General features: G+C 40.5%; 1 protein-coding gene across 2 annotated transcripts in view; it reads left to right on the top strand.

Annotated features, from left to right (window-relative positions):
- The first annotated feature begins 2117 nt into the window (after positions 1 to 2117).
- raly (RALY heterogeneous nuclear ribonucleoprotein) overlaps positions 2118 to 12256 on the top strand; it is a 73523-nt gene continuing 63384 nt past the window's right edge. For both annotated transcript variants that reach the window (XM_031827271.1, XM_031827269.1), the window contains exon 1: positions 2118 to 2393. In XM_031827271.1, the coding sequence (XP_031683131.1) occupies positions 2138 to 2393 (256 nt within the window). In that variant the 5' untranslated portion in view covers positions 2118 to 2137. The remainder of the gene's footprint in view (positions 2394 to 12256) is intronic.

The raw sequence follows: 12256 nt of genomic DNA, 5'->3' as shown, positions 1-12256 counted from the left end.
TCTAATGTATTGGAATTAAGGCAGCATGGAAAACAAATGGCGAAAATAAGGAAGTACAAAGGAAAATCTATGCTTAAAGTAGCTCAGTTGAAGCCGAAATTCAGCACTACTTAGTGGACAGAGCCACCACATAGAAATAAATGGTTTAAACCATGATGGAGAGGTGGGGGTGTTAGTTTCATTTGGAAGCTTTTATTTTCATATTTACCACGGTAAAACATATTTACCACTACATCTAAAACAAATAGGAGAATGGTTAAATTAGCATTATTTAGAGACCCCCCAAAAGTTAGACTTTGTTGTATTTAGGGGAGTTAATGTCTCATTCAGGGATCTGAGTCCCCCCTGGCTCCCCCATAATTTGCACCTTACCTAAAGTAACAGTAAAACTGACAGTACTGGGTGACTCTTGGAACTTAGTTTTCAAATAACTGTGTCTGCAAACCCACTTGTGCACAGATGCCAATTTAATATCTATTACACACGTTGGTTCAACATAATTTCATTGAAATGACGTGGAAACAACATTGATTCAAACAGTGTGTGCCCAATTATTTTTTGGACATGTTTTATTTCACCTTTATTTAACCAGGTAGGCTAGTTGAGAACATGTTCTCATTTACAACTGCGCCCTGGCCAAGATAAAGCAAAGCAGTGCGACACAAACAACAACACAGAGTTACACATGGAATAAACAGACATACAGTCAATAACACAATAGAGAAAAAAAGTCTATATAGAGTGTGTGCAAATGAGGTAAGATAAGGGAGGTACGGCAATAAATAGGCCATAGTGGCAAAATAATTACAAAGAAAGCAAAAAGCAAAAAAACAAAAACATTATGGGGATGAGGTAGTTGGATGAGCTATTTACAGATGGGCTGTGTACAGGTGCAGTGATCTGTGAGATGCTCTGACAGCTGGAGCTTAAAGTTAGTGAGGGAGATATGGGTCTCCAGCTTAAGTAAATTTTGCAATTCGTACCAGTCATTGGCAGCAGAGAATTGTAAGGAAAGGCGGCCAAAGGAGGAATTGGCTTTGAGGATGACCAGTGAAACATAACTGTTGGAGAGTGTGCTACGGCTGGGTGCTGCTATGGTGACCAGTGAGCTGAGATAAGGTGGGGCTTTCCCTAGCAAAGACTTATAGATGACCTGGAGCCAGTGGGTTTGGTGACGAATATGAAGCGAGGGCCAGCCAACGAGAGCATACATGTCGCAGTGGTGGGTAGTATATGGGGCTTTGGTGACGAAACGGATGGCACTGTGGTAGACTGCATCCAGTTTGCTGAGTAGTGTTGGAGGCTATTTTGTAAATGACATCGCCGAAGTAAAGGATTGGCAGGATAGTCAGTTTTACGAGGGTATGTTTGGCAGCATGAGTGAAGGATGCTTTGTTGCGAAACAGGAAGCCAATTCTAGATTTCGTTTTGGATTGGAGATGCTTAATGTGAGCCTGGAAGGAGAGTTTACAGTCTAACCAGACACCTAGGTATTTGTAGTTGTCCACATATTCTAAATCAGAACCATCCAGAGTACTGATGCAGGGCGGGCGGGCAGCGATCGTTTGAAGAGCATGCATTTAGTTGCAATGGGAAGTGACAGAAGTCTGTTAAGTGATGGCAACCTTGATGTTATTTGGTTTTCTTTTGTCCATCATTATCGATTGTTGAAAGGAATTCTGCATATCTTGTCTAGTATTTCTCTATTAACTCACAGCACCTCATTGGGGCGGCAGGGTAGCCTAGTGGTTAGAGCGTTGGACTAGTAACCGGAAGGTTGCAAGTTCAAACCCCCGAGCTGACAAGGTACAAATCTGTCGTTCTGCCCCTGAACAGGCAGTTAACCCACCGTTCCTAGGCCGTCATTGAAAATAAGAATTTGTTCTTAACTGACTTGCCTAGTTAAATAAAGGTTAAATAAATAAAATTAAACCAATGCAGTTTTGTCCTCGCAGCAAGTAGAATATCTACCACAGCAAAACATCCACCAGGGGACGTACAGTATAATTCCAAAACAAAACAAAAAAAGTTGAAGAGCAACTTATGACAAAGAAACTGACAAAGAAAAGGAACTTACAATTTTTGTTTATCATCCTTTTCCCCCCTCACCGCAGATATTTTGAGGTTCCTAACCAAGATGTCTCTGAAGGTTCAGACCAGCAACGTCACGAACAAGAACGACCCCAAGTCCATCAACTCACGCGTGTTCATCGGTAACCTCAACACAGCGGTGGTGAAGAAGATGGATGTGGAGACCATTTTCTCGAAATATGGCCGCATGCTGGGCTGCTCTGTGCACAAGGGCTACGCCTTTGTCCAGTACGCCAGCGAGAGGCATGCCAGTGGTGCTGTTATTGGGGAAAACGGACGATTGCTGGCAGGACAGACTTTGGGTGAGTCATGTTTGGGTTCTTCTCTCATTCGTCTGAATAGTGAATACTACCCAGCTAGCACATAACGTTCTAAGAACCATATGTTTCTTAGAGTTTGGTGAGAGTGTGGTTGACCTATGGTTATGTTTGCATACAACCTTCCCACAACTTTCTGGGAATGGTGCATGATAGTTGCTTGGTTTAGGAACATTCTCAGCCAGTGCTTCATTTGTAAATCGGGAGGTGCCGGAACAAAAAGTGAGCTCGAAAGGGGAGTGACCTGGGGAGCTCTGAGGTACCAGAATGCATGAAAACAAAAATCACCTTTATAAAGAAGCATTGCATGCATATCATCTCATTTGTGTAGTAGCATAGAGCAGTAGAGTAGAGGCACTTACAGAAGTTGCATACATGGAGAATATTTTTTGTGGCCTAGGATCTGGGAAAATGTTGGCCTTGCATTTCATGCAATTCTACATAATAAAACATTTGGCATAATATTTTTTTATGCCGCGTTCGAAACAACTGGGAATTCGGAACTGGGACATCTCCAACTTCAGTGCATCCAAGACAGCTGGGAACTCAGAAAAAAATAGCTCCACCTGGAAAAATTTGTTTTGAACTGTCAGTCAACTCGGAATTCCAAGTTGGGAACTCGGGCCTCTTTCCAGAGCTCCAGCTTTCCGACCTGAAGTTAACTGAAGTCATGAATCGACCTAGTTTTTTCTGAGTTCCCAGTTATCTTGAAAGGACCTTAATACCGCACAAATTATCAAAATGACAGGCTACTTTGACACTGACTAACTGAGAATCTAATAATGAACCTTGTCTTGAATCCATCAATAGCCTAGGTGTGTGGAGACATGTAGGCTACAATATGAGGAGGAAATTATAGTCATACAAATACTTTCCAGTTTCACTGACTCACCCAATGATGTGTAGCTCACTTGCTGGTGATGGCCCATGCACTCGTTCTAAAAGCCTCTCTCTTTCTTGTTTTACTTTGTAAAACAATATTTGGAAGTTGATGAAATATTTCAGTAGCCTACAGCAGACAAATTGGGGTCTTCTCTTTTCAGAAGGAGCCATTCGCCTTCCAACCTGTGTTTTCCACAATTGTATTTGAAATATTGCGAAATATTGCATGTTGTTTGTTCACTGACAGATTTGACCTGTGTTCCCAACTGTAGTCTATGCCTTGTTATTGGGCTACACTCCACAGCTAGGCTATTTTTTAAAGATCTTCTGTGGTTAAATTATAGGCTTTGTCATGGTGTAGTAGGCTATTCTGAATTATTTAATTTCTTTTTGAACAGTAGGTCTAACTTTGGCAAATTTATTTCAATGAATCAGGGGTACTGAAGCTCCACCATAAGCATTCGGGCAGCTATGATTTCTATAAGGAAATAAATAATGAAGTGCAACGCTTGAGCGATGAGAGTTGCGGACTCATGTCAATCAGAGAGAGAGGGACAGAGATCAAAGAAAGTGAATCTCATTCTAATTCTGTGAGTGATACAGACTAGCTTCTCACACAGCCATGGCCACGCTTTGGTCTCAAACATAGGTTACAATGTTGCGCAAACAATAAGCCCGGGCCGGCCCAACCCAAATCAACTCTTAGAATATCAGGCCCAGGCTGAAAATGTACTTTTGTTTTTGAAAATTGCAAAAAGTTACAATAATTAGGTGCCGGATCCAGCCAAATTATGTTCCAGAATGAAACAGTCCAAAACGGACAGGTCCCAGATCCTGTTCCAGCAGGATCCAGCTCAAATTAAACACTGTTCTCAGCACATGGTAACTCTTAATAGAGAGCTTGTAATTACATTACTTTAAAAGAAAAATTCCTAAAGGTTAAAACATGGTTAAATGTAATTTCCATTTTAGTATGTACCCCATGTATAATCCAGCAGCCTTGGCTACAGGTCGGCCATGTTTATTTTGGTCTTGCATCAACTACCTCTGGGAATGAGAGAGCAGAGAGAGCTTCTGGGCCAGAGCTAAGAGCAGTGGGTATATAAACCACTCTTACAGCGCTCCCTGTAGTCCTTATCAGGCCTTTGAAGAGTGGTGCTTGTTATCAGAGTATTGATCTCAATGGAACATGGAGATTAACCTCCTGACTGGGAAAATGTGTGTGTGGTGAGCCACAGAGGAATACCAGCACAGACTACACTGCACTGGGAATCATTTAACACCCTGCTACTGGTTGTCTGGTAAAGCTTCACCCCCCCCCCCACAGAAAAGAGATGTGTGCACTTTACTCTGAATTGGGCCTCAAGAGATTGTTATCAAATAGATATCAAAATACATATCACTCTTCTTAGCTACACATCATCTCTCATGATGCACTACTTTTGACCAGAGTCCAATGGGCATAATCCTATATAGGGAATAGGGTGCCATTTGGGAAGCAGACATACTGTTGCTAGCTACTGCAGTAAATTGCTTGACTAGTCCACTTATGCAGGCTACACAGCTTTACACATATCACCTCTGTATCACATAACGCTCAGGATACCGCTTATTAACTAGCAGCTGGAAACCTCGGTTTTCATTTCAACTTTGTCCTGCAAAATTAGATCTAGGTTAATCAGCTGTGGCATGGGCCGCTGTAACCACTGGTAATGTACCCCGGCAACAGGGCCTTTGCTGCCCTTCATGCAGATAGATGAGGGGCAGGCCGGGGCCAGGTGTTGACTCTGCAGGTGCCCATACCCAGCTAGCACATAACGTTCTGAGAACCATATGTTTCTTAGAACTTGGTGAGAGCGTTGTTGTCCTATGGTTATTTTGAATACAACCTTCCCACTTTCTGGGAATGGTGCAGGAGAGGGCTCAGCTCATTTAATGACATTTTTTTTAACTTTAACCAAACATTTCCTAAAAGTTCAAACATTGTTACATTTAATATAAATGTTGGTAATGTTCTCCAACTAGTTTGACATTGGGAATGTTGTCAAAAAAAAAAATCTATTGGAATTTCAGTACTTCAGCATAACGTTTCCTACAGGTTTCCTCATGGTTCTATTTAAAGTCATGTTCTCAAATTGTTCTGAGTACTTTAAGAAAACTTTCCATAAAAAAACACAAGAAAACGTTAGTAAGTTCAGAGAATGTTATTTACAAACACATTATTTCTCAGAACGTTAAAAAACAAAAATGTACGTTCCCACAACTTCTAAGGAACCAAATATGCTAGCTGGGTAGGATCACAGGGGGAATCAGAGAGGGCTTAAAGTGCTCACTGACTCGTGCCAACTCTGCTTTCAAAGACCCTGGTCCCGGCAGACCGAAATACTCGGACATGCCAACAGAGACACAAACACACATGCACAGACACATAAACAAAGACTTTCAAAGATACACACAACCTGATGCACACACACACACAAACACACACCTACTCATATACACACACACACTACTGAAAAACACACCACACACAATCTGCAACATATAGGCTGTAGGCTCACACCTACTCCCTCTCGCAAACACACACTCACACTCAAACACAGCTCGTTCACGTCACAGTCAAGTTAGTTCAGTGTGGAGTGAGGCCCCAGCATACACCTCACAGCCTCATCTTTAATCCCCACGCGGTGGGTGTGCCCAGAGAGCACAATCAGGATTGTGTCCACAGGAGCCAGAGAGAGTGACAGCTAGGGATCAGGCCACTGATGCTAGCTTTAGCTACATTCCAGTGGAGGGAGAGGCAGAGAGAGGCGTAGCATGGCTAAACACCTCCCTCTGGTGGAGATGGTAGGCCTGCACAAACATCAAGGTAGTCAGGCATTTATGTTGCCCTTTTATGGCTAGACAGATCTAGAATCAGCTTCCCCTCCCCAATACTAATCTTAATCATTAGTAGCGAAAATGCTAAACTGACCCAAGATGATCATCTAGCCTTCTGTCGCGTTCAATCAAAAAATTTTGACCATCGCGAATATGGGATTTGAACAGAAGCAACAGGGTGTCTACATATGATGCAACAAACGCGTCTAAATATTATTGTTGTCTGAAAAGCATCGACTAAACAATGTTTTGTACTGATGGAAAATAAAGGACTTCACAACTTTATTCCTCAATTTCACCTTTTATTGTAAAAGATAAATGATAAACTTCATCATCCAAGCATTACACGGAACACATTCACAGCCAAATCATTCCATAAACCAGTTTAAATTACAGGATGTGTTGACAGAAAACAAAACATAAGTTAGACTTGTTTACAATGCACCACTTCTCTGGTTGGCACATCAGAGAAATGTAATATTGTTTAGAAAAGAGATACGTGTCAGCTAAGCTAACAGCGGCTAAATCCACATAGCAGCTATGTTTGACAGATATTACACATCTTCGATGTGCTTGTTACAGTGTATACAAGAACCGGACCACATGACTTACCATTTTTGACAAATCACAAAGCACACAGGTTATCATCTCACAGATTATCACATCACATACAGGGAAAGGAAATGGAATGGGGGATACCTAGTCAGTTGTACAATGGAATGCATTCAACCCAACCTCTGAATCAGAGAGGTGTGGGGGGCTGCCTTAATCAACACCCACGCCATTGGCACCCGGAAAACAGTGGGTTAACTGCCTTGCACCTTAATTGTTGACAGATACTGATAGCCATTGAGTATAGAGTAATGATATTTTGTAATTCTGATGAAGAATCTGTGTATGAGAGTGAGTCGGCTCAATTAATATCTGCCCCCCACCTTCTGGACTGTGAGCGTGAGATGTCTGAGGACAATGGTAACCACATCATTAATTTTTTGGTCAATAAAGTTTTGTATTAATTTATCAACATGACACTAATAACAACAAAAACATAACACTCAACAAGTCAGTAAACAAGACAGCACCTTTTAACCATATATCAGTGGTTGAAAAATTTACCAGCAAATAAAAATAAATGACTATATATTTTTTTAAATGCCAAACAAACACCCATTACATATATATTTGTTCTAACTTATGCCCTAGCTTCTCACCCGCATGTCCCTTATATAATTCAATAAGTGTTCCCATATCTTGCTAAATTTCCCTTTCCTCTCCTGTAATTTTGCTATCTTTGATTCATAAGATGCAGTCTCCACCATGAGTTTCAGCCAATCTGTTGATTTCGGACTATCTGCACTCTTCCATTTATGTAGTATGAGTCTAGCCGCAGTAAGAAAACCCACACAGGCAAGACCAAACTCTTCTTTGCTAATACCTGGTGGTAAAATAGATATCCCCTAATAAGCACACCTGTGGGGACTCTGGGATAGACTGTCCCACCCATTCTTCAAGCTTTTTAAGAACCTTCTTCCAAAAAGGGAGCACCATGGGACATTCCCATATAGCATGAAGAAAGGTACTTACTTCACCCTTGCATTTCCAGCATAAATTGTTTTGCAATAAACCGATTTTAAGTAATCTAACTGGGGTACAGTAGTATCTATGAACAATCTTATAATTTGTAAATGTCCCCCTTGTATCCCTGGTACACCACCCTACATTGGAAACAAAAATCTTCCTCAATGTCAAAATTCAGATCCCTCTGCCAAATCAAATTCAATTATCACAGTTTCCATATTGTGCATATGAGACTCTTTTATAAAACACTGAAACGGAGTGTGATATTCCTAACAATATGAAATATTGTTCTAATACGTTTTAATCTCTCTGGAGGTTAATACTCATAAGAGACCCCATGCAGCTCCTTAGTTGTAAAGTATTTCCACAAATCTCCCTTATCTGGCAAATGTTCCCTTCAGATCCTGATAGGACATAAGCACTCCTTTCTCATATAGATCCCCTAGTGCATGCAGGCCTTGCCTAAGCCATACCTCCCAGATAAATGAATGTTTTCCTATGCAAACCGATGGGTTGTGCAATATGGAGGAATCTTTTTGTTTAAACTGTGAAATTCCAAACATATTTTGAATCTTAACCCATACCTCTCAGGAATGTCGTAGGATTGGGTTATCCTCTTCAGTTAGCTGTCTCTGAATTTTTGGGGGTGATAAGGCCTCAATAGGCTTAAACGGGACTGTGATTGAGAGGTCTGTCTGAGTCCATCCCAAATGGAAATCATAATTGTCCCAGTGTCTGGACAATTTGGCTACTTCAAATGATATGTTGTACAGTTCTACATTGGGTAACGCTAGTCATCCTTCATCCCTTGGAATATACAACCTGTTCACATTTATTCTGGGATTTTTCCCATCCCAAAGATAATCCTTAATCATTTGATTGTACTGCTTAAATAGTAAGGGAGAACTGGTCACAGGGAACATCATGGACACATAATAAAACGTTGGGGACACAACAATTTCAACAGTATTTATTTTACCCCATAAAGTAAGATTAAGCAACCTCCATTTATCAAGATTATTCTTTGTTTTTTGTAGTCGTGGCATCATATTACTTTGCATGATATTCAGTATAATAATTTTGCACGCCCAATTTTTCAGTTTTTGATTTGTTAAAAAAGTTTGAAATATCCAATAAATGTCGTTCCACTTCATGATTGTGTCCCACTTGTTGTTGATTCTTCACAAAAATACAGTTTTATATCTTTATGTTTGAAGCCTGAAATGTGGCAAAAAGGTCGCAAAGTTCAAGGGGGCCGAATACTTTCGCAAGGCACTGTAGATACTTTTGTACCTGTTTCCTCCAGCATCTTTACAAGGTCCTTTGCTGTTGTTCTGGGATTGATATGCATTTTTCGCACCAGCGTACGTTCATCTCTAGGAGACAGAACCCGTCTCCTTCCTGAGCGGTATGACGGCTGCGTGGTAATACAGTGAATAATAAGTGAAATAACATGTCTGTAAACAATTGTTGGAAAAATTACTTTGTCATGCACAAAGTAGATGTCCTAACCAACTTGCCAAAACTATAGTTTGTTAGCAAGAAATGTGTGGAGTGGTTGAAAAACTAGTTTTAATGACTCCGACCTAAATGTATGTCAATTTCCGACTTCACCTGTATGTCAAAAAGCCCCACTCCACCCTATCGAATGCCTTCTCCACATCCAGGGAAAGGGCTGCTACCTGAGTATCCTCTTTTTGACTCAGCCACATGAGGTGAAGCAAACGTCTAAGATTGTCTGTGGAGGTTCTACTTTTTACAAATCCCACCTGATCTGTGTGAGTAATATGAGGTAAAACCTGCTCCAGCCCCATGTCTAGTACTTTGGAGAGCACCTTACAATCAACTCTAATTAAACTGATAGGGTCAGTGGGGGTCTCTATCCTTCTTGAGAATTAATTAAATTAGTGCCTTGTTAAAAGTGTCAGGTAGCTGTTCCAGTTCCAGAGCTTCTGCATCCACCTGTGTTAATATAGGAGCTAATACGTCAATATTCCTTTTATAAAACTCAACTGGGAAGCCGTCTAATCCTGGTGAATTTCCAGATTTCATTGTGAGGTCTGTTATCTCAGATTCTAGTTTAGGAGCATCCAAATCCTTTATTTGATCTGGGGACACCCCCGGAAGCTGTATCTTTGAAAAAAAAGGCATTAATTTTAGTTGGGTCTAAGCTTCAGACTTATAAAGAGTCAAATAAAAGTCACAAAGCAAATTGTTAACTGTTGACTGTACCAGTCATTACCTCCCCACTTCCATTTTTGATAGCTGGTATTACAAAACTGGCATCGTTTTGGTTCAATTGTCTAGCCAATATTTTACCTGTTTTTTCACCACTTTTCACAAAGTTTGTCCTCAGCTGAAACATTGCATATTCAGCCTTTTTGTTAAATATTTCATGTCATTGAAATTTCAGATCACAGACTTGTTTCAACAGTGACTCAACAGTATTTCTCTTGGATAACTATTTTTCCAGCTCTTTAATTTGAGACTCTGGTTTTTCAACTCTTTCTCTATCTTCCCTTATCTTTCTACTGGTGTGTGCTATTATTTTGCCCCCAAACATAAGCTTTAGAGGCCTCCCATACTGTACTCAATTTGTCAGTGGCACCAATGTTTGTTTTAAAACAAAACTTGAGGTCTTCATTGAGAGAAAGATGAAATGTTTCATCTTGGAATAAGGACGTATTCATCCTCCATCTAATTATTTTCTTAGCCATATCAGCCTCAACTGCTATACATAATTCCACTGTTGCGTGGTCAGTCAAAGCAATAACCCCTATTTTACGATCTATGAGGATTGGCAAGTCTCCATATATCTACCAGACCCAAATCCCTCATTAATAGTTGTATCATTGCTCTGTCCCCTGGTACAGGTTTAGAATACATAGTTTTATCAAGGATACCATGTTGAACCTGGTTAAAGTCTCCCATTGTATTGCCATCAATTATTTCTCCCATGACCATATTAACCTTATGGAAAAACCAAGGATCTTCCCTGTTTGGTGCAGAAATATTACACATATTAACCGTATTACCATTTACCAGAGCCTCAACACAAATCATTCGTCCTTCCTCATCCTTATGTTGCTTTAACATGACAAAATGAAACTTTTTATGTACCAAAATTGCAACACAAAATTGTAACTTGAAAATGAGCTATGAAATACCTGCCCAACTCAATCCATTTTCAATTTAGCAGCCTCTGAATCAACCGAATGTGTTTCTTGGATAAAAGCTATATCAGCCTGTTGGGATTTGAGATAACAAAAATATTCCTTCCACTTAATACGATTCTGTGAACAGTTGATATTCCATGAAATTAACTTTGTATATGTTTTAGACATTTATCAAAACTTGCATATTAAGTATTAGAATTATTGAAAATCATTCATTTTCGATGTTGTCATATATTACAGCCTCAACATTTGTCGTGCCAAAAACACTTGCACGCGCCATGAACCTGACGACACAATACAAAACACAAAACAGCAACAACCACCCCACCACTCTCTTTGTTTTTCTACTTAAAGAGAAAAGCCCTCTATTAAAGTCCACGAGACACTTACAAGTGCTCACCCTAGTCCCAACCCCCTCCCCTTCTCAATTTAGCTGTCTACTTGAAAATATACAGCACACCTTAGTAAAAAAATATATACATGAAAGCAGCACATCTTTGTAAAAAAATATATACATGAAAGCGTGCACCCCATTTCTTCAGCTTATTTAACCAGCATATACCAAAATATCAAATCAAAGTTTTTGTCACGTGCGCTGAATACAAAAGGTTACACCTTACAGTGAAATGCTTACTTACAGGCTCTAACCAATAGTGCAAAAAAAGGTATTAGGTGAACAATAGTTCGGTAAACAAATAAAACAACAGTAAAAAGGAAGGCTATATATAGTAGCGAGGCTATAAAAGTAGTTAGGCTACATACAGACACTGGTTAGTCAGGCTGATTGAGGTAGTATGTACATGTGGGTATGGTTAAAGTGACTATGCATATATGATGAACAGAGAGTAGCAGTAGCGCAATTGAGGGGGTGGCGGGTGGGACACAATGCAGATAGACCGGTTAGCCAATGTGCGGTAGCACTGGTTGGTCGGCCCAATTGAGGTAGTATCTACATGAATGTATAGTTAAAGTGACTATGCATATATGATAAACAGAGAGTAGCAGCAGCGTGAAAAGTGGGGTTGGGTTTGGGGTTGGGGGGTACACAATGCAAATAGTCCGGATAGACATTTGATTACCTGTTCAGGAGTCTTATGGCTTGGGGATAAAAACTGTTGAGAAGCCTTTTTGTCCTAGACTCGGCACTCCGGTACCGCTTGCCATGCGATAGTAGAGAGAACAGTCTATGACTGGCATGGCTGGGGTCTTTGACAATTTTTAGGGCCTTCCTCTGACACCGCCTGGTGTAGAGGTCCTGGATGGCAGAAAGCTTAGCCCCAGTGATGTACTACGGCGTACGCACTGCCCTCTGTAGTGCCTAGCCATAGCTAA

The sequence above is a fragment of the Oncorhynchus kisutch genome, linkage group LG1 (assembly GCF_002021735.2).
Source record: "Oncorhynchus kisutch isolate 150728-3 linkage group LG1, Okis_V2, whole genome shotgun sequence".
NCBI lineage: Eukaryota > Metazoa > Chordata > Actinopteri > Salmoniformes > Salmonidae > Oncorhynchus > Oncorhynchus kisutch.
This window is presented reverse-complemented; position numbering and strand designations above follow the sequence as displayed.